The following is a 23407-nucleotide window of genomic DNA, read 5'->3' as shown; positions in this document are numbered from 1 at the left end:
TTGACGGATTTGAATTGTTCGAGAGGACAAGAAATCTGTGATAACTTACGTGATTGTATTGTTTGTTAGTATGGGATGACAAATGTAATGAATATTATCGCAATATAGTTGTTATGGATTCTCTTGAGCAATCTGATTCGCCTAGTGCCGCGCCCCGATGATTCCGCCATCGGTTGGGGTGTGACACATACATAAAAATATGCACGGAAAAATAGTTTTTTTTAAGTAAAAAAATGATATTGGTAAACAAAAGAAATTAACGAACAAATGTTGTCGAAGGAAATTTAAATTAGTAAAAAGCTAGGGGCTAAAAATATCAATTGTTAAAGTAGAAGAATAGTAAAGTTAGATAAGAGACTAAAATTAATTACTCCAAAAGTGGAAGGGCCGTAGCAAAACTGAGGAGTTTGAAATGCAATTTTGTAAAACTCTAGGGGGCAAGGCAAACCCGGTGGGTATCCCCACCGACTTTGTCTTTCAAGTAAGTACTAGGCTTGTATGTGTGTCGCGCATTGCGACGGCAATGGCACATTTGTAACTCCGTAACATGTGATACAATAATGACATTGACGTGTGGTGTCCACATGTGACGTGGCACGTTTTTTAGTTTGTTACACATATTACGTTAGTGACATTAACGTGGTTAAGCATAGATAAAAAGAGTATACCGTCTCGTACGTTGTGGTGTAAACTCGCAAAAGTAATTTAAACAAAAAAAAATTGAAGTATTGAAGAAGATGACGTGTAAAGTTATTAAGTAGAAATAAATCAAGGATATAGGTTGTGTTAAAGATCAATGTGTCATTTATCAAAAGATTGAGGTTAAATGTGTAAAGTATACAAATATAAGGGTAAAAAATAATAAGACTATAATCCACCGACCATGTTCTTTAAAATATATAATATAAATATAGAATATATATGCCTATTTTGATGTATAATATACTAGATTGTTGCCATAGCCGCGCGTTGCGGCGGCGACATCTTAGTTGTTTTTAGATGGCTACATGTTATGTGATGTATTAACCATATAAAGTGTTTCGATGTACCCGATCTAACTCGGTGTAACCTATATAGGCATTGCGGCTACAGTGTACGATGACGACGTTAATGTGTGGTGTCTGCACGTGACGTTACGTGTTTTTGACTGTCACCCTCGTTACGTTTGCGATATTAACATAATTAGACATAGATAAAAAGAGTATGTTTCGTACGTTGCGGTGTAGAGTCGTGAAAGTAAATTTAGATAGCGACGTAAAGTCTTAAAAGTAATTAGGCATTAATATGGTTAATTAGACATAAATACTTGCTTAAAGAATAAGGGGTGTTGGTTTCAATTTAGAAAATATAGGGACGGACATTTGTTTTTATGATATATTAAATAAAAAATTTAAAATTATGTGTAACTAATTAGTTTTAGCAAGTCAAATATAAGTATTATCTTGAGAAAAAGATTATAGTTATATGTGAGTATCATCACATAAATCCAAACCATGTTTGAAAAAAAATAGAGGGGGCATGGATCGAACTCCCAACCTCTTCTTTATAATGTCACAAACAAACCACCAAAGCACATTTGCATTTTGTTTTTGTGTACTCAAAGATTACTTATATATAAAGAAAGGCGGTGGCGGTTATACCCACCGACCTTTTGTTTTAATACTATATAAATATGCCTATTTTGACATCATCACAAAAGTCCGTAATTCTCAAATCGTTTTCACCTTTATCGGCACACGATCCAAATCAAAATCAACAACCCCCTTAATGTCCTCATTAACCCTCACCCAAACACATACCAACACACACACACACACTTCACAACTCTCAATTAGGTTTCTACCAATCACCCCCAAATGGGCGAAGAAATCAACGACACAACAGCAACCTTCGAACAAAACATTTGCATCAACGACCATTTACGCGACGACGAGCTCCGATCAGTCTTCACTAAACTCGAAACCGACAAAGACAAAACCATATTCAGTCTCGTATGCAAGAGATGGTTATATGTTCAGAGCACCGAGCGGAAGAAGCTCTGTGCACGTGCTGGTCCGCACATGCTTCGTAAAATGGCTGCACGCTTTACACGTGTTATCGATCTTGATCTTTCTCAGTCCCCAGCGCGTTCTTTTGATCCTGGAGTTACTGATTCGGATCTTACTGTTATTGCTACTGACTTTACAGAGTTGAGAATACTCAAACTGCGACATTGCAAAGGTTTGTTTTCTGTTTGTTCGTTAGTGTTGTTGGTTTATTCATAGGTTTGGAAAATGCCCGGTTGGGATATTTTGTAGAAAGTTATGATTTTGGAGTGTAGAGGGGGGGGGGGGATTGAATCTTGAATTGTGGTAGGTAATTTTGTTGAAGTAGTCTAGGAGGCCGAGTACTCGTCGTTGAGTAATCGTTACAAGGTACAGGGCTTCAACTCTGCCTAATTACACAGAATTGATCAAAGGCGGTCAACCTCAGCCAACGATCGTAATGTTGCACATGTGTGGGGGGTTTAGGTTTTTGGTGGGTGTTGTGTGTGGGGTGGGGGGTTAGGTTTTCCGTAATGTTGCACATGTGTAAAACTAATAATTTTTTTTTTCAAAAAAAAAAGGTTTTTTTTTTTTTTTTTTTTTTATCTTAAAAATGCTAGATTTACCGCCAAAAATGTAAAAAAAAACGATAAAAAAAATTCGGTGTGTTTTTTTAAGTTTTTTTGGGGAGTTTCCAGAATAAAAGAAGTTTTCGCTTGAACCCTCCCCTATATATATATAATTTTCCGAAAATTAATTTCCTTATAATTTTTCATGTCTGAGTACTCGCAGCTCCCCAGCCGACGATCTGGGAGCGCCTAGCGACTTCTTTAACCATGGGTAGCTTAAAGGTAGGCTTTTTTTTACCCAAGAGTCAAAATAGAGAATTTAGGAAATCTTGAGTTGGGTCCGTTAGGTGTAGTGAAGGCTGGTCACATAGCTGTCAATAGCGAGCGTAGCGATCGCTATAGCGCGCTACGTAGCATATAGGTCTAGGCTCGCTATTAGGGTTGTAGCGATAGGTAGCGACAGTCTAATTTATTTTTTATTTTTTTAATGTAAAAACAATTAAATTTAGCTATAAAATAGTTGGATTTTAGGTTTTTGTTAAATACACATGTAATATACATATAATTTTTTTTTTTAAATTTCTTTTCTAGTGTATCGCTATTTATAAAATAGCCGCCCGCTATTTATCGCTATGTGGCATAGCGATAAATATGGCTGGTTGATGTTATTTTCTTGGGGCCTAAGTTATAAACCCTAATTGTTATCTGGTATATACCCCTAATATGTAATTGTAATCTTTGTTTGAGCTTTAATGAAATAACCTAGTTGCAGCACGTGGACGTAGGTCCCCCACTGGAACCAAACCACGTAAAATTCTTGTGTGATCTGTCGTATTATAATTATTTTCTGTTTATTGCGTGATTATCGTCTGTACATTGTGTATTTGTGTTTACGCTGCGCCACTTGAAACCTAAGAGGGTCGTGACTGAACTGTTATTTATAGGGTCATTGAGCTTAATGAAATACTGATGTTTGTTGTCCAGTCCTATGGCAAAGTTATCATTAATAATTATGTTAATTAATATATCGACACGTGATAACAGTGAACAACTATGCTTTTGTAGGTATCACCGATGATGGAATGTCCGCCATTGGATCTAGTCTTTCTTCTCTACAGTCGTTAGATGTTTCGTACTGTAGAAAGCTAACCGATACGGGACTATCAGCTATCACAGAGGGCTGTCATGACCTAAAGATCTTACACCTTGCCGGTTGCCGCCTTGTTACCGACAAACTTCTAGAATCTCTTTCTAAAAACTGTCATGACTTAGAAGAACTAGGTTTACATGGTTGCACCAACATCACAGACACTGGACTCACCGCTTTAGTTAACGGATGTAAACGTATAAACCATCTAGACGTAAATAGGTGCGATAATGTTGGAGATCTCGGAGTTTCCACCATTGCAGAAGCGTATTCAACTTCCTTAAAAACGTTAAAGTTGCAGGATTGTTTTAAACTCGGAGACAAATCTATATTCTCAGTGGCTAACTTTTGTAAAAATCTCGAAACCTTAATTATTGCAGGGTGTCGGGATATATCCTGCAACTCGATAAGATCACTAGCTGCTTCTACTCGAAACCTTAAGATCTTAAAAATGGATTTTTGTTCAAACGTTTCAGACGTTTCATTGAATTCCATACTTTCAGAATGCACTTGTTTAGAGGTTCTTGATATTGGCCGCTGTGAGGAGGTGACAGATGCTGCGTTTCAGGGATTAGGGAATTTGAACAACGGAAGCGGTTTGGGTTTGAAGGGTTTAAAAATCACTAGTTGTCCGAAGATTACCGTGTTGGGAATAAGCTTGATTTTAACGGCGTGTAGGTCGTTGGAACACCTTGATGTGCGATCATGCCCTCGTGTTACAAAAGCTCGTTGTGAGGAAGCTGGATTGAGGTTTCCTGAATCTTGTAAGGTGAACTGTCTTGAAATTTTATTGGAGCTTGATTTTTTGCCTTGAATGCATAACAATGTTTTTTTTTTTTTTTTTTTTTTTTTTTTTTTTTTTTTAATAATTTTGGTCTCTTTAAAATGTTTTTGTATGCAATTATTGTGTTGCACATTATGATTTTTTTTTTATAACTTGTTGATTAAAGTTGTTTCTGTTCTTGGATTTTTTTTTCGGTTTCAGATTCGAATTCAAGATCGAAACGAAAACAGGTGTGTTATTGCTTAGATTTTAAAGTTTCTTGTTTGTAAATAATTATTTGGGCGCGGAGGAAGCATTGCAAACCACAATTGTAACACCTTTGCTCTGTCGAGAGAAAATGTTACTTATTTTATAATTTGTATAAAGATGATTATGAAAACTGTAATATTAAAAATACTGATATGCTTTCTTTGTGTGTGAATAATATGATTTAAGATGTAAGAAATCATGCCAATTTCCATTTTGCTTGTTCTATTTTTAAGATTTTCTATAGTTTTAACATTTGACGGGTTAAAAAAAAAAAATAATAACCGAATCAATCAACAATGCATATTACAACTAAGAGTACTAACTACCGTCTAAATAAATTGAGTTTTACACCATTAAAGTGGACTTGTATGGTATTGAAGTTGTTTTGTTATATCTTATGCTTCTGGTTTTGTACCATAGCAGCGTACATGTCGACTTCCTTGTTTAAACCTTGGATCATTTGTATGTAGCAGCGTATCAGTCGACTTCCTTGTTTAAACTTTTGTATCAACACACATGTAGGTTTATCCTTACCACTGTCACATGTCTAATGCGATGACGATTATTAGAAGTCATACATTTCTAAGGAGTAAGACCACCCGTAGTGGCTAAGAAAAATAATGCCCCCACCATGGGGCATTATCCGACACGTGTTATCCCAGTACTCATGGGGCGTTATTGCAAAAGTGGCGTAGTGGGAATAATGCCCAAATAATGCCCTTCCAATCATTAAAAAGGATAAAAAAAAAGAAACTTATTTAAAAAGCTGTTTGGTCAGTGCATGTCATCCCACTTGGACCACTAATGCCCCTTCCCATTGGTCAGTCAAATTGGACCACTTGTTTGTTGAGCGTTTTATTTATAACGCTGCTTAACTTTTTTTTTTTTCAAAAAAATTTGCAAATAACGCCCTATGTAATGGGAGGGGAGGCGTTTTTGGGCGTTTTTTTTTTAAATTAAAAAAAAAAAAAAAACGCCCCACTACACATATCTAAGGACAAACCTATGAATGCATTTGTTGTTGTAATGATCCTTATAATTTGTTTTTAACACGGATGATCGGACATCCTTTTTTTATCAAAGAATTTCTTGTGCACTCCATAAATCCGTCCATGCACTCTTGAGTATTGTCACATCACTGCCACCTAGTATTCTAAAAAGCAATAAGCGTACTAACGAGATAAGCATTGACCATCCGCACGACAACGACATTGCACCTTTAGTTTCACATTTCAAATACAAATTATTTTCAAATAGTTATAACTTATAAATAGAGTTAAACGGAAATATATTAAAATAGATCGCATTCATAGAGCATACTATGAATAATCTCGGCTCTGATACTAGATGTTGGGAATAATCGCGATAGTATACCCTTGGCCAGGTAAAAAGTATGAATGACTGGTAAATCACAACATTATTGCTATCACAATTTATCAACCATACCCAAAAATAACTAACTAAAGTATACAATTGTTCTTGTTGTGAAGTCAATAATTTGTCAGGTGTTTGTTATTTTGGTGGTTATTTCAGTTTTATGGTAGATGGATTACCTTCTTCACAAGCATTGTAACTTCACTTTTCATTAGGGGCGTAGCTTTCAAGGGGCCGGGGGGGGGGGGCGAACTTTTCGCTCAGTAGTGTTATGTATGTACGCTTCGTTTAGAATTTTGTAGGTATATACGTTTTCGACCCCTGGTTTTATAAAAATAAAATTTACTTATATAGAATTTTTAGGTCCGGTGACTTCCGACCCCCGGTGGAAATTTTCAAGCTTCGCCACTGCTTTTCTTCTCTTTAGATCAATATTAATGTCAATATTCTCTCCTTTTCTTAATGAAAAAAGGTGGTCATTATCTCATATCACACCACTTCTAAGAATGAAGCAACATGTCGGTTTTAAGCTTTCAACATGCAGTATAACAGGGGGATCATTGAGAGAAACCCGAGTGCACTGAGAGCCGATGGTCTCGGAAGACACCAAAGTAGACAATGCCTTGCACTTTCTAGTGACTAAGGCCTGTATGTTGTAAAAGGTCACGAAGATACCACACCATCGTTGGAAGTCATTTCGACATTTTCTTTTCATTTTGGCCTATATGTTTTATTTTCCACTCCATTGGTCTTGTAATCAACAGCCATTATACATATATACCTTGAATGTATATATATATATATATATATATATATATATATATATATATATATATATATATATATATATATATATATATATATATATATATATATATATATATATATATAAAGCTCCTTAGCTTAGATGGAAGTATTAACAATTTAAGTTCCCCATATTGCAAAATCCATGGGCCCAAGAAGGAATGTTTTCAATAGGAAAGTGAGGACATATCTACAAGAAATCAGCTGTAAAACTTCTTATTGTGGGCCAATAGTACACCTTACTTCAAACCATCAGAATTTTGATATTGTTTTTTATTCTCTCCTTTTCTTTTATAATATGGGACAGAAAAAGGGTATATGCAGAATCATCATGCATGCCATGTGCTGCTTGTACTCATGACATGGCATACATGGTACATTCAATAACCATGAGCACGAACCTATATATCTACAACTTTACATGTCAGTCTGATTAAACAAAATAAAGTAGCAATATTCTAACTCAAGCTCAAAGTCAAAAGGAGTGAATATGTCCTACCCAATCTGGCCTTTCAAGATCTCATATGCTAAACCACCAACAAGCATGACACACAGATGACTCATCCAACTAAAAGTTGGTAGTTTATGACACCTTTATCAGCTTATAAATATCATGATCCAGAAGACATTAGCCAACAACTTCAGCATCAAGCACAACCAGATCACAACCACCCCAGGTCAAAATATGGATAACAGACTCTCGAGCAGCGCCTTGGCAGCCCCGATTGTATCAAGGGGGCTACTTTTGTCTAAATCTTGTCGAAGTCTATGCGGTCTTCCAGCTTCTTCCAAAATCAATGGCATAGAAAGACTACTAGAAATTGTGAAACATAAGTTGAGTTATGGTGCCAAAATCCTTCCACTCGGCCGTGAGGGAAGAATCTTTGGTAAAAATTTCAGTACCCGGGACTCTGAGAAGTTGTCGCATGCTACCCGCTGTTCCATATACACTACAGCTGGTCCGATCGCAGGCATCCTCTTTATCACTACCGAAAGGGTTGGATTTTGTAGTGATAGGTCTGTCAAAACATATTCTGCAGCAGGAGAGGTGTTAAAGTTCCAATATAAGGTGTCGATTCCGTTAGAAAAGATTAAAGGAGCAGGAGAGAGCGCGAACATGAAGAGGCCATCGAAAAAGTATATGGAGCTTGTGACGGTGGATGAATTCAGCTTCTGGTTTTTGGGATTTTCTAATTACAAGAAAACTTTAAGATATCTTCTTTAGAGAATCAGCCACAATTGTTAGTTTAGCAACAAATGTAGATCATTAGAAATCAACTCTTCATTGTAAATTCAAATTATACAACAGTATGTTGTATGTCTATACAAGAAGAAACTGTTATGAATTCAAACTTCAATTATCCGTTGTTGTTTCTATATTTCTATATTTGATCTTTTCATCTGTTTTCATCATGTGCTATTTTGTTTTTAGTAGATTAGGGTTTTCTATTCAGAAAGGGATGGCGGCGCAGTTTGTTGCTCGTCTACCTGCTATCCTTATGTAAATTGCCCAAATTATTGGAATGAAATATCTTGTTTTGAAATTAAAAAAAAAAAAAATTGTGCTAATAACATGGTCATGGTGGCATGCATGGTATATATACGTTGTGTGCTACATATGTAGTAGGAAAGATCTAAAAAAGTATCTCATTTCCTGTAACCAAAAATTAACTAGGAATTCAAAGATGATGAAGCTATCTAATTTACACATTACTACACGCGGGTCAATGCTAGCCTTGTTATATAAAACATGGAAATACAACCGCGGGAAACCTATCTGACAATTTAATAGTTCTTGCCTTCTTGGTTTTTCAAGCGGGTTGGATAAATTACAAACATAAAGAGCACTTATTATAACTTCATTAAAAAAATGTTCTTGCCACAATACTAATGTTTGGAGATAAATACACAAGAGTATACATTCATAAAAATGGTACAATAACTATTAGGATTCATAATATAGAAAATGTTTAGAGATAAAGATCTCCAAAGAAGCAATTGTAACCACACAAAAAATACCAAAAACCATCTATATAGAAGGTTTAGTAATTTCAATGGAAGCAGTAGTAAGGTAATACAACCCGGTTGTTCACCCAAAACCGGGCATTATAAGCTTTTGGATATTTCATGGGCGCTATATTAGGGTAACAGAGTCCAATTTCATAGTTAAAAACTCGATTATGTTACATTTTGTTAGCGGAAGCCATCATCTTAAACGACATCATATCTGTGTTCGTGTGTGTGATTCTGTACGAGAGCAACAGAGAGACATGTATTTCGGATATTGAATGGAAATATCTTGATAACTAATAATGTTCACAGAGATTACATATATATATATTCGGTCGGTTAGTTTGATAACCGCCACTAACATAATAACCTGTGATAACTATAATATTACATAATAATAATAATAATAATAATAATAATAATAATAATAATAATAATAATAATAATAATAATAATAATAATAATAATAATAATAATAATATACAATATATATGCTAAGTTTATATTCTAACACCATCCCCTAAACTTAGCATCGGTAATGGCTCGTTGCGTCGGCTTTGATGATAAATGCATTTTTCTTTAAACTTGTCATGATTCATCCATAGATCTACCTTGATTTGTTTCGTGATGCCGAGTACGGTAATATTGTTGTTCATTACCCATTTTGTCGCTGAAAGTCTTTGATCTGTCGTTAAAGCCAATTTAGTGCTACTAAATCGTTCTGTCGCTGATCTGTTTTCTGTCACTATCCTTCTTCTTCTGTCACTAACTATCGTCGCTAATACTGGAAATCCATTCTTTCTTTTTCGTTCCCGCCGTTCCTGCGTCCTTCTTTTCTTCATTTTAACATCCGATGATACCGTTTCCGGTGATCGGTTCCGGTTGTATCCTTCACTCTCTTCTTCTTCTTCTTCTTCGTGATTGTCTCTATCATCATCTTGCCTGCGTTTCCGGTCCCTGCTTCTTTCATCTTTATCACCGATCTCAATATATTTATCATCTTTATATTTGGTTTCTTTATTACCATCTTCACTATACTTATCTACATGGTATTTGTCATATTTATCATCTTTATCATCCCTGTGTTTTCTCTTGTGATGCTATCGGTTAATTACCGATTTCTCTCTTGATTCCGTATCCTTGTCGTCTTCTCTATTGTAATAATCGTCCCTGTCTTCATGCATCTTACCGTTCAGTTTTTGAACATCTTTACAGGCCAAAACATCTCTTTTGGAATCGTCTTCTTCTCTCCGTGTCATTACTTCGCCTGCATCTCCATTATCTTCGTGACGTCCCGATTCGTATTCCATTAATGCAATTTCGTATTGCAATTCCATTATTGCAATCTCTTGTTTCAAGATTGCAATCGCGCGTAATCGGGGACTCATATAATCTGAATCGCTATTTGTTTCTCGCCTCTTCCTGTGTTTGTTTTCCATCTTCTTCATCTGTATCTTCCCAGGATCATGTAATTTTGATCCTAATTCTTCGTTTTCTAACCATGCGCTCTGATACCACATGTTGGACAACCGAAACATCATCGGATTCGTGTGTGTGTTTGATATGTGTATGTGTACGTACAGAGAATCAAGAAGAATGCATATGGATATTATCTTGAAAATATCTTGGTAAAATATAATGTTCATAGAGATTACATATATATATATATTCGGTCGGTTAGTTTGATAACCGCCACTAACATAATAACCTATGATAACTATAATATAATAATATACACTATATATGCTAAGTTTATATTCTAACACATTTAAGAAATGTAAAAGTACCAACCTGACTTTTATCCTAAGCAAGTTGGCTCGTTTACATTTTAGATTATGTGTTATGGGGGCTCTATTGGGGCTTTAAGCGAAAAAGAAGGGTTGTCACGTACGTAGGCACCACGTAAGTGCACTTTTTTCACCCTTCACACCACTAAGGTGTGTTGTAGGGGTGTATGGCTTATTGGGGCTTTATGTGGAATGTAATGTTGGGTTGATATGGCTTTAAATGATTGGTTTATATATTAACTGATAGTAAATATTAATTCGCGCCCCAAGCCCTGCTGAGGTGGCATGGTTGGTTGGCACCCTTAACTACCAAATATAATAGTCCATGTCACATACCATTCCAACTTTTTAGTTTATGTATAACATTTATACTTAACAAATAAGTAAATGTGGTGCCACGTGTCACAATTCTATGACCCAAGATTGTTTTTCCCGCTTTTTATTAAGATAGCCAGATCCATGACGTGCGGCCCACTTCTTTTGAAATTCCCCAATCATTTTTTTTTACTCTACAATTGAATCACGGTACACGGTACATTGTGCTACTTTTCATGCATGCCATGTGCTGCTTCTACTCATGACATGGCATACACGGTACATTCAATAACCATGAACATGAACCAGGATTATTAGATAAAAAACCTAAATGTCTACATCTTTACATGTCAGTCTGATTAAACAAAACAAAGTAGCAATATTCTAACTCAAGCTCAAAGTCAAAAGGAGTGAATATATCCTACCCAATCTGGCTTTTCTAGATTTCATATGCTAAACCACCAACAAGCATGACACACAGATGACTCATCCAACTAAAAGTTGGTAGTTTATGACACCTTTATCAGCTTATAAATATCATGATCCAGAAGATATTAGCCAACAACTTCAGCAACAAGCACAACCAGATCACAACGATCCGAGATCAAAATATGGATAACAGACTCTCGAGCAGCGCCTTGGCAGCCCCGATTGTATCAAGGGGGCTACTTTTGTCTAAATCTTGTCAAAGTCTATGCGGTCTTCCATCTTCTTCCAAAATCAATGGCATAGAAAGACTACTAGAAATTGTGAAACATAAGTTGAGTTATGGTGCCAGAATCCTTCCACTCGGCCGTGAGGGAAGAATCTTTGGTAAAAATTTCAGTACCCGTGACTCTGAGAAGTTGTTGCATGCTACCCGATGTTCCATATACACTACAGCTGGCCCGATCGCAGGCATCCTCTTTATCACTACCGAAAAGGTTGGATTTTGTAGTGATAGGTCTGTCAAAACATATTCTGCAGCAGGAGAGGTGTTAAAGTTCCAATATAAGGTGTCGATTCCGTTAGAAAAGATTAAAGGAGTAGGAGAGAGCGCGAACATGAAGAGGCCATCGAAAAAGTATATGGAGCTTGTGACGGTGGATGATTTCAGCTTCTGGTTTTTGGGATTTTCTAATTATAAGAAAACTTTAAGATATCTCCTTCGAGAATCAGTCACAATTGCTAGTTTAGCAACAAATGTAGATCATTAGTAATCAACTCTTCATTGTAAATTCAAATTATACAACAGTATGTTGTATGTCTATATATACAAGAAGAAACTGTTATGAATTCAAACTTCAATTATCCGTTGTTGTTTCTATATTTCTATATTTGATCTTTTCATCTGTTTTCATCATGTGCTATTTGTGCTAATAACATGGTGGCATGCAGGGGAGGAGCTTAGAGGAGGCTGGACCGGGCCTTGGCCCGTGCGGTTTTTTCGCCTAGTAGTGTTAAATTTCAGGTTTTCGATAATTGTTTTAAATGTTTATTAGTTCGGCCCAGGCTGATTTTATCTCCAAAAAACATCGGCCCATGCTGAATTTTAGGTCAAAATTCGCCACTGGTGGCATGCATGGTGTATATACATTGTGTGCTACATACGTAGTAGGAAAGATCTTAAAGAGTATCTGATTTCCTGTAACCAAAAATTAACTAGGAATTCTTAGATAATAAAGCTATCTATTTTACGCATTACTACACGGGGGTCAATACCAGGGGCGGACCCATCATTTGGCCAAGGTGGGCGGCTGCACCCCTTGAAAAAAAAATTCAATGTATAATTTAGGCCAAAAAAACCCGACCGCACCCCTTGAAAATATGATTGAACACCTCATCCGCAGTACCCCAGCAAATAATTTCTGGGCCCGCCACTGGTCAATACTAGCCTTGTTATATAAAACATGGAAATACAACCGCGGAAACCTATCTGACAATTTAATAGTTCTTACCTTCTTGGTTTTTTCAAGCGGGTTGGATAAATTACAAACATAAAGAGCACTTATTATAACTTCATTAAAAAAATGTTCTTGCCACAATACTAATGTTTGGAGATAAATACACTAGAGTATACATTCATTAAAATGGTAATATAACTATTAGGATTCATAATATAGAAAATGTTTAGAGATAAAAATCTCCAAAGAAGCAATTGTAACCAGGGGCGCAGCTTCTATAGGGCGAGAGGGGGCGGCCGACCCCTGAACTTTTCGCACAACAGTGGAGAGTATGTAGTTTTCATATAGAAAATTTTTGGTATATACATTTTCGACCCCCCGGTCTTACAGAAATTTTTGGGTATATACGTTTTTGGCCCCCTGGTCGGAAATCTCAAGCTTCGCCACTGATTGTAACCACACAAAAAATACCAAAAACCATCTATATATATTAGAGTTGGAGTCAATAAAGGGTTGGTAATTAGAAGGTTTAGTAATTTCAATGGAAGCAGTAGTAAGGTAATAGAACCTGCTTGTTTACCCAAAACCGGCCATCATAAGCTTTTGGATATTTCATTAGGGTAACAGAGTCCAATTTCATAGTTAAAAGCTCGATTATGTTGCATTTAAGAAATGTAAAAATACCAACCTGACTTTTATCCTAAGCAAGTTGGCTCGTTTACATTTTAGATTATGTGTTATGGGGCTCTATCGAGGCTTTATATGAAAAAGAAGGGTTGACATGTCACATACGTAGGCACCTACGTAAGCGCACTTTTTTTCACCCTTCACACCACTAAGGTGAGTGGTAGGGATGTATGGCTTATTGGGGCTTTTATGTGAAATGTGATGTTGGGTTGATATAGCTTTAAATGATTGGTTTATATATTAACTGATAGTAAATAATAATTCGCACCCCAAGCCCTACTGAGGTGGCTTTGGTTGGTTGGCACCATTAACTACCAAATATATTAATAGTCCACGTCAGATACCATTCCAACTTTTTAGTTTATGTATAATATTTATACTTAACAAATAAGTAAATGTGGTGCCACGTGACACAATTCTATAACCCAACATTGTTTTTCCTGCTTTTTATTAAGATAGCCTGATCCATGACGTGCGACCCACTTCTTTTGAAATTCCCCAATCATTTCTTTTTTAACTCTGCAATCGACTCACCGTGTAGTCGAATCACCAAAGAATTGTTACTAACTATTTAATATTTTCTTTATTCAATATGTTTCATAACATAGCTTTGTTTGTGTGTTTGGCGTCAAATTAGACAATAAAACTTGTTTTCTTTTTAAACCAGCCAAGCGGGGAAATATCCATGATCACGTGAATATGATGAAGAAAGATAAAAGGATGTCACCACTTACATTTCTGTTTGCTTTGTTTGCCCATGTCATCCGCATCACTGCATGTGACATGTTTCCATGTCGATTACAATATGCTTTTATCCAACTGCTACCGGCAACTTGCTATGAAAGGAATACATAGTCAGCATGACCTATATTCCAGATATATAAACCTTATCTGAAGGACCCTATATTGGACCAATATCACTCAAGGAAAAGTGCCCGGAAAAAAAGTAACTACCAACCTTCTCAACTGTCATGCAAATCAGTCAAAATAGGCAAATCATTTCAAACCACCATACATGATGACACATAGATGACTCATTCAATTAAAATTCCGATCCTTAACCTATGCCAACTTCTAAACATCATGATCCAGCATACGCTGCCTAGTAAATTCAGCATTACGCGAGCTCGATCAGGGGCGCAACTTTCTTGTGGCCCGGGGTGCCGGCCCCACTGATTTTTCGCATGTAGTGTTAATTTTACTGTAAATTTTCAATTTTTTTTTTGTAGTGTAAAAATATTGAGAGTCCGCCCCCACTGATTTTTTGTTAAAGTTTCGCCACTGAGCTCGATCATATCGCTCTCAAACTATGGGCTTCAAGGTACATTCCATTTTAACAGAACATATGTTGCTGGTCTTAAGTGGGATATATCATATATATGTGGTCGATCATATTAAAGCGTGGTTGTAGACTACATGCTAACATCTCACATATGGAAATCAGCTAACCGGGCAAAGGAACCAGAAATGTAAGTGATGATGATATTAGCTTTATCTTGATTAACCAGATTGGGCTCTAAAGTAAGTGGCAAATGAAGCTTTACACGTTGTCAGATTTTATAAAAATGAAAAAAATCAAGTTTTCATAGAATCCCAAATAGGCCAAGTCATGTCGGCATTTGAAAAAAAGGAGACACAGTATACAACATGATGCATGACTTGCTCCCTCCTAGGTGCCAAAAAAGAATCCCTTTTATATATATATATATATATATAATCTTCCTTTGTTCTATTATCGTCTTCTATTCCAGATTTTGAAATCAACCAAAAGTAGTGCATGTTCTTTTATCTTTCTTGCTTTTTGAAGATTAAAAGAAGAATATATGTCATTTAATGCCTATTTCGTGTAGTAGTTCAAAGACACCATTAAGAAATTACTTCAAATTTGTGTAGTTGGGCCAAAAGATTGGGTGTGGCTGCTTAATTGGTGAGTTGTTGATTTCATATGGAGCTGACATATGAGCTAGGAGATTCCCACTTGGACCAACCGATGCAGAAAAAAAAGTTCTAATATTCAAGAAGGGCTAAACTTGCGGTATGAGTTACGAGGCCAATAAGTAATAGACATAATAGACAGAAAGATCTCAACGAGCAAGATTAGGTGGAAGCAAAGACATATAAGAAGGCTCAAACTATCTACACACCAAGTGTGTAGATAGCCAACCCAAAAGGTGTTTTTTTCCTATGTGCATACCCAGCAGTGTTGAGCTGTAGACAAAGCGCGGCGTTTTGGTCCGGTCAATGTTGGGATTTCAAAGCTTATAACACTCACAAGACACTCAAAGATAAACTCACGAATATGAAACTTATTTTACTGCTTCAAAAACCCCACTTGTATTCATTGCAATCTTTACATTATATAAGAAAAGAAATAACTAACAAACCACTACTTACGTATGCCTAAAGAACCGGAAACAATCCCATGACTTGACCCACTAACATATTACTTGACTTAATCAAAACATAATAAAAACATGGGACTAAATAGCAACTTTTCTTCTGACCCGTTTGACTCGTATCCGATTACGAAGCTCCATTCTCGTACCCGATAACCCGGTTTATCATGCGTCAAGATTAACCTTACAGTCAACCAGACAAAGACTGACGGGTGTCTGACGGGTCTGTTGACAGGACCAAAACGCCAACCAGACCGGGTGTCAGTCTTTTGTCTGGTTGACAGGACCAAAACGCGGCCAACACTACTAGAAAAGTAGGCAATTGCGACCAAAATTTGCGACCAACATAAGACTGTCGCAAAATTAGTGACCGAATTGCGACCAAAACCTAAACAGTTGCAAGATTTAAGACCAACCAAAATTTGGTCGCAAAACAGTCACAAATTTTGTGACCGCATTTTTCAGTCGCAAAATGGTTGAATAGTGGTCGGAAAACGGTCTCAAACACGAGAATAATAAAAAAAGCAAAAATTGCGACCGTTTAAGCAGTCGCAAATACAAGAAATATATAAAAGAACAAAAGTTGCGACAGTTTAAAGCGGTCGCTCATATGTGAAAAATAGAAAAAGCAAAAGATGCGACCATTTAAAGCGGTCACAAATACAAGAAATATGTAAAATAACCCATTATTTTATTATCTTATTTTTTAATAAAAGATAATAACACATATATAAAATGATGATTTTTTTTAGGAAAATATATTTTCATTTCTATCTGTAATTTAAAAAAAAACACTAATCCAAATTAATTATGTGAACTACAAACTTATAGAACAAACTGAAATTTGATCCTTTTAATTTGTTTGCAAATATTAACAATTATTTCAAAATTTCAAAACAACTAATCTTATCCACCAAATTTCCAAACATCAATTATTGTTTGAAAACAAATTTAAATGAGTATTTGTTATTAATTCTTGTATTTTGACTTAGCTTTTACTTTTCTTGATACCAAAATAAGAATTAATTTGTAGCAGTCAAAACTCGTAAATGAACTATCTGTCTCGATTCTAAAATAACAATTGATTTAATTAATTCCTTATTAAATATTAAGTCTATCATAAGGAAAAGTTACTCATCATTGTTTAGGTTAAAAAACTGGATATAGTCATAAGTTCTGGGTGAAAACTGTCAGTAGCCATAAGTTCAATCAAAATGCGAATGTGCATTAGTTGTTCCTCATCTGCAACTTCAATCAAAATAGATCTGCATATGGGACAGAAAAAGGGTATATGCAGAATCATCATGCATGCCATGTGCTGCTTCTACTCATGACATGGCATACATGGTACATTCAATAACCATGAACATGAACCTATATTTCTACATCTTTACATGGCAGTCTGATTAAACAAAACAAAGTAGCAATATTCTAACTCAAGCTCAAAGTCAAAAGGAGTGAATATATCCTACCCAATCTGGCTTTTCTAGATCTTATATGCTAACCACCAACAAGCATGACACACAGATGACTCATCCAACTAAAAGTTGGTAGTTTATGACACCTTTATCAGCTTATAAATATCATGATCCAGAAGCTACATTAGCCAACAACTTCAGCATTAAGCACAATCAGATCACAACGATCCGAGATCAAAATATGGATAACAGACTCTCGAGCAGCGCCTTGGCAGCCCCGATTGTATCAAGGGGGCTACTTTTGTCTAAATCTTGTCAAAGTCTATGCGGTCTTCCATCTTCTTCCAAAATCAATGGCATAGAAAGACTACTAGAAATTGTGAAACATAAGTTGAGTTATGGTGCCAAAATCCTTCCACTCGGCCGTGAGGGAAGAATCTTTGGTAAAAATTTCAGTACCCGGGACTCTGAGAAGTTGTTGCATGCTACCCGCTGTTCCATATACACTACAGCTGGCCCGATCGCAGGCATCCTCTTTATCACTACCGAAAGGGTTGGATTTTGTAGTGATAGGTCTGTCAAAACATATTCTGCAGCAGGAGAGGTGTTAAAGTTCCAATATAAGGTGTCGATTCCGTTAGAAAAGATTAAAGGAGTAGGAGAGAGCGCGAACATGAAGAGGCCATCGAAAAAGTATATCGAGCTTGTGACGGTGGATGAATTCAGCTTCTGGTTTTTGGGATTTTCTAATTACAAGAAAACTTTGAGATATCTTCTTCAGAGAATCAGCCACAATTGTTAGTTTAGCAACAAATGTAGATCATTAGAAATCAACTCTTCATTGTAAATTCAAATTATACAACAGTATGTTGTATGTCTATACAAGAAGAAACTGTTATGAATTCAAACTTCAATTATCCGTTGTTGTTTCTATATTTCTATACAGTGGCGGACCCAGGATTTTTTTCCTGGGGGTGCGGAAATTTTTTAAAGATTTTAGACCCCTAGCTATATAAAAAAATCGGTTCATAGCGGGTCGGATCGGGCCGGGTCATGTAAAACAAGTAAAAACAAACAAACAAAGTTTCATAGCTGGTCGAATCAGATCGGGTCGGGTCCATTTCAATTCTCAAACAATCAAACCCTAGGAATTTTTTGCAGTTTTAGGTGGTTTGAACCCCAAAAGAGTGCCATTAGGTGGTCACAAATTTTGTTTTCATATTTAGGTAGGTTGCTAGTTGAAACAGCGACCTTCAATGGGTTTCCTGCAAAAATTCAGATGTTTCTGCAAAAGCTGTGGAAGTTGCTGAAGGTCGCTGTTTGATCCTACAAGCTTAGAGAAGGTCGCTGTTTGATCCTACAAGCTTAAAGAAGGTCGCTGATTCATCCTACAAGCTTAAAGAAGTCGCTGATTCATCCTGCAAGCTTAATGAAGGTCGCTGAATCATCGTACAATGTTAATGAAGGTCGCCGAATCATCCTACAAGCTTATAATAAGTCGCTGAATAGTTATGCAACCTTATAATAAGTCGCTGAATCATCTATTAAGATTTCGCTGTTTGAAACTGAGTCTTATTGATGACAGCTTTATGCATGTGACCTCTCTACACATGCAGGTCAAAGAAAAAAGATTAATAATGCATAATCACATGGAACAAGGAAAAATCATTTATAAAGCATGTTTTATATAGGTCCGTAACGAGCGTAGGTCCGTATCGAGCGTCGAAACGGACCCAGTCGTTAATATATAATATGTATTATTTAGTCGACGTCGTCCGTAACGAGCGTGGGTCCGTTTCGACGCTCAATACGGAACTAGTCGTAAATACATAATATGTTTATTATTTAGTCGATGTCATCCGTAACGAGCGTAGGTTCGTATCGAGCGTCGAAACTTAACTAGTCGTTAATGTATAATATGTTTATTATTTAGTCAAAGTCGTCCGTAAGGAGCGTAGGTCCGTATCGAGCGTCGAAACTTCACTAGTCGTTAATACGAAATATGTTTATTATTTAGTCGAAGTCGTTCGTAACGACCGTAGGTCCGTATCGAGCGTAACTTAACTATTTGTTAATATGTAATATGTTTATTATTTAGTCGAAGTTGTCCGTATCGAGCGCAGGTCCGTATCGAGCTTCGAAACTTAACTAGTCGTTAATATATAATATGTTTATTATTTAGTCGACGTCGTCCGTAACGAGCGTAGGTCCGTATCGAGCGTCGAAACTTAATTAGTCGTTAATATGAAATATGTTTATTATTTAGTCGAAGTCGTTCGTAACGAGCGTAGATCCGTATCGAGCGTCGAAACTTAACTAGTCGTTAATATGTAATATGTTTATTATTTAGTCGAAGTCGTCCGTATCGAGCGTAGGTCCGTATCAAGCTTCGCAACTTAACTAGTCGTTAATATATGATATGTTTATTATTTAGTCGACGTCGTCCATAACGAGCGTAGGTCCCTATCGAGCGTCGAAACTTAACTAGTCGTAAATATATAATATGTTTAATATTTAGTCGACGTCGTCCGTAACGAGCGTAGGTCCGTATCGAGCGTCGAAACAGACCCAGTCGTAAATATATAATATGTTTATTATTTAGTCGACGTCGTCTATAACGAGCGCGGCTCCGTATCGAGCATCAAAACTTAACCAGTCGTAAATATATAATATGTTTATTATTTAGTCGACGTCGTCCGTAACGAGCGCGGGTCCGTACCGAGTGTCGAAACTTAACTAGTCGTTAATATATAATATGTTTATTATTTAGTTGAAGTCGTCCGTAACGAGCATCGGTCCGTATCGAGCGTCGAAACGGACCCGGTCGTACATATATAATATGTTTAATATTTAGTCGACGTTGTCCGTAACGAGCGTGGGTCTGTATCGAGCGTCGAAACAGACCCAGTCATAAATATATAATATGTTTATTATTTAGTCGACGTTGTCTGTAACGAGCGTAGGTCCGTATCGTCCGTACCGTCCGACGATACGGACCCACGCTCGTTACGGACCTGTATAAAACATTGCTTTATAAATGATTTTGCCTTGCATGTGATTATGCATTATTAATCTTTTGTCTTTGACCTGCATGTATATCATCAATAATTTCTGAAAAAAATCACGTGAACACTATCAAATGGCGACCTTTTATAACATTGTGACATCAAACAGCAACCTTATAGAAGTTTGCACAATGAAACAACAACCTTATAGAAGTTTGCACAATGAAACAGCAACCTTAATGAACATTGCACAATGAAACAACAACCTTAATGAACATTGCACAATGAAACAGCAACCTTCTGAAAGATCGCTGTATGAGACAGCGACTTTGAGCACATATACAGCTTTTGCAGAAACTTCAGCTTTTTTGCAGAAATATCATTGAAGGTCGCTGATTGAATGGGCGACTTATCTAGATATGAAAACAATATTGGTGACCACCTAATGTCACTCTTTTCCATCTCAAGTCACCTATTTCTGCAAAAAATTCCAAACCCTAGTTCCTAACTTCCTATCACATTAACAAACAAAAAAACATCAAAGTTCAAACCATCCCTACTTTTATTTCTCTTAATCATTCAATAAAAGAAAAAAATATATATATCTATAACATACATTGGTCTTTAATTAGAATAATCCGGCGAAAAAAAGTGGTTCGACCCCTTTCCTCTTGAGAAATCACGGCATAACTTCCCTACTCATTGTTCATTCCTAATCCTATCACATACAAAATAAACAAGGATCTTCAAGTGTTCAACCATAGCCCATGTTCCTTAATTTTCAGTTTAAAATTTTGAATTTCAAGCCCTAGTAATTATTATTTGCCAACCAACAATCATATAATCAACAAACATGTTTGCCAACCAAAATTTTGAATTTCAGGGCATGTTTGGCTAAGCTTATTATAGTTAAAAAGGACTTTTGGGAAAAGGACTTTTTGAAAAGGAATTTTTAAAAAATATGTTTGGATTAGCTTATTGATGTACAATGACTAAAATGGGCATTCTTTTAGATATAAGGGGGTAAAGAAGGGGTATATTGGTAATTTGTAGTTTGAAAACTTAAAAGCTGGCCAAAAAGTCACAATATTGTGACTTCTTGAAACCTCCTTTTTCTTCTTTGCAAAAAGTCATTTCTAAAAGGACTTTTGACTTAGCCAAACACAAAAACAACTTATTGGCTTTTTGATAAGTAAGCCAATAAGTTGTTTTGAAAAGCTTAGCCAAACATGCCCTCAAGCCCTAGTAATTATTATAAGCCCTAGTAAAAAACATGTACCTATCAGGGGCGGCCTGAATTAACCAGTTTGCAGCCGAAATTTTGCAGTCGCCGGCCGGAATTAAAGGGGTTAGTAGGCTAACTTGTTTACATAATTTGATCGGGTTTTAATCCGTGTTCACAATTTTTTTTACATAAATTCCTAACATTTTTTTCTAAGGGGTGTGGACGAAAATTTCCAAGGGGTGCGGTCGGAATTTTTCAAGGGGTGTGGACGAAAATTTCCAAAGGGTGCGGTCTGGATTTTTCGCGAAAAATACCACTAAAATTTTTTTTTCAAGGGGTGCGGCCGCCCACCCACTCCATAACTTGGGTCCGCCCCTGTTTCTATATTTGATCTTTTCATCTGTTTTCATCATGTGCTATTTTGTTTTTAGTAGATTAGAGTTTTCTATTTAGAAAGGGATGGCGACGCAGTTTGTTGCTCGTCTACCTGCTATTCTTATGTAAATTGCCCAAATTATTGGAATGAAATATCTTGTTTTGAAATTAAAAAAAAAATTGTGCTAATAACATGGTGGCATGCATGGTATATATACGTTGTGTGCTACATATGTAGTAGGAAAGATCTAAAAAAGTATCTCATTTCCTTGTAACCAAGAATTAACTAGGAATTCAAAGATGATGAAGCTATCTAATTTACGCATTACTACACGCGGGTCAATTAATGCTAGCCTTGTTATATAAAACATGGAAATACAACCGCGGGAAACCTATCTGACAATTTAATAGTTCTTGCCTTCTTGGTTTTTCAAGCGAGTTGGATAAATTACAAACATAAAGAGCACTTATTATAACTTCATTAAAAAAATGTTCTTGCCACAATACTAATGTTTGGAGATAAATACACAAGAGTATACATTCATAAAAATGGTACAATAACTATTAGAATTCATAATATAGAAAATGTTTAGAGATAAAGATCTCCAAAGAAGTAATTGTAACCACACAAAAATACCAAAAACCATCTATATAGAAGGTTTAGTAATTTCAATGGAAGCAGTTGTAAGGTAATACAACCCGGTTGTTCACCCAAAACCGGGCATTATAAGCTTTTGGATATTTCATGGGCGCTATATTAGGGTAACAGAGTCCAATTTCATAATTAAAAACTCGATTATGTTACATTTAAGAAATGTAAAAATACCAACCTGACTTTTATCCTAAGCAAGTTGGCTCGTTTACATTTTAGATTATGTGTTATGGGGGCTCTATTGGGGCTTTAGGCGAAAAAGAAGGGTTGTCACGTACGTAGGCACCACGTAAGTGCACTTTTTTCACCCTTCACACCACTAAGGTGTGTTGTAGGGGTGTATGGCTTATTGGGGCTTTATGTGAAATGTAATGTTGGGTTGATATGGCTTTAAATGATTGGTTTATATATTAACTGATAGTAAATAATAATTCGCGCCCCAAGCCCTGCTGAGTTGGCATGGTTGGTTGGCACCCTTAACTACCAAATATAATAGTCTACGTCAGATACCATTCCAACTTTCTAGTTTATGTATAATATTTATACTTAACAAATAAGTAAATGTGGTGCCACGTGACACAATTTTATGACCCAACATTGTTTTTCCCGCTTTTTATTAAGATGGCCAGATCCATAACGTGCGACCCACTTCTTTTGAAATTCCCCAATCATTTTTTTACTCTACAATTGAATCACGGTACAC

General features: G+C 36.2%; 4 protein-coding genes across 4 annotated transcripts; all 4 read left to right on the top strand.

Annotated features, from left to right (window-relative positions):
• The first annotated feature begins 1659 nt into the window (after positions 1–1659).
• LOC110864914 (F-box/LRR-repeat protein 4) lies at positions 1660–4965 on the top strand. Its single transcript, XM_022114081.2, has 3 exons — positions 1660–2220; positions 3659–4509; positions 4726–4965. The coding sequence occupies exons 1-3, from the start codon at positions 1857–1859 to the stop codon at positions 4768–4770; spliced, it is 1260 nt and encodes a 419-aa protein (XP_021969773.1). The 5' UTR covers positions 1660–1856; the 3' UTR covers positions 4771–4965.
• A 2671-nt stretch (positions 4966–7636) lies between these two features.
• On the top strand, positions 7637–8176 carry LOC110944477 (GEM-like protein 6). The gene has a single exon (XM_022186142.1). The coding sequence runs from the start codon at positions 7637–7639 to the stop codon at positions 8174–8176; it is 540 nt and encodes a 179-aa protein (XP_022041834.1).
• Positions 8177–11674: 3498 nt separating this feature from the next.
• LOC110944478 (putative GEM-like protein 8) lies at positions 11675–12259 on the top strand. Its single transcript, XM_022186143.1, has one exon. It carries the CDS (start codon positions 11675–11677, stop codon positions 12257–12259), a length of 585 nt encoding a protein of 194 aa, XP_022041835.1.
• Positions 12260–17586: 5327 nt separating this feature from the next.
• Positions 17587–18249, top strand: LOC110944479 (putative GEM-like protein 8). Its single transcript, XM_022186144.1, has one exon. It carries the CDS (start codon positions 17587–17589, stop codon positions 18247–18249), a length of 663 nt encoding a protein of 220 aa, XP_022041836.1.
• Positions 18250–23407: the final 5158 nt, after the last annotated feature.

This window comes from Helianthus annuus, chromosome 6, assembly GCF_002127325.2.
Source record: "Helianthus annuus cultivar XRQ/B chromosome 6, HanXRQr2.0-SUNRISE, whole genome shotgun sequence".
NCBI lineage: Eukaryota > Viridiplantae > Streptophyta > Magnoliopsida > Asterales > Asteraceae > Helianthus > Helianthus annuus.
Note: the sequence above shows the minus strand (reverse complement) of the source record. Positions and strands in the feature narration are given on the sequence as shown.

Bases quoted from the DNA above. Each gene is read 5' to 3' on its own strand.
- LOC110944479 (XM_022186144.1), top strand. From the start codon at position 17,587: ATGACACCTTTATCAGCTTATAAATATCATGATCCAGAAGCTACATTA.
- LOC110944477 (XM_022186142.1), top strand. From the start codon at position 7,637: ATGGATAACAGACTCTCGAGCAGCGCCTTGGCAGCCCCGATTGTATCA.
- LOC110944478 (XM_022186143.1), top strand. From the start codon at position 11,675: ATGGATAACAGACTCTCGAGCAGCGCCTTGGCAGCCCCGATTGTATCA.
- LOC110864914 (XM_022114081.2), top strand. From the start codon at position 1,857: ATGGGCGAAGAAATCAACGACACAACAGCAACCTTCGAACAAAACATT. The intron at 2,221-3,658 runs GTTTGTTTTCTG...ATGCTTTTGTAG, and splicing joins CAAACTGCGACATTGCAAAG to GTATCACCGATGATGGAATG. The intron at 4,510-4,725 runs GTGAACTGTCTT...TTTCGGTTTCAG, and splicing joins GGTTTCCTGAATCTTGTAAG to ATTCGAATTCAAGATCGAAA.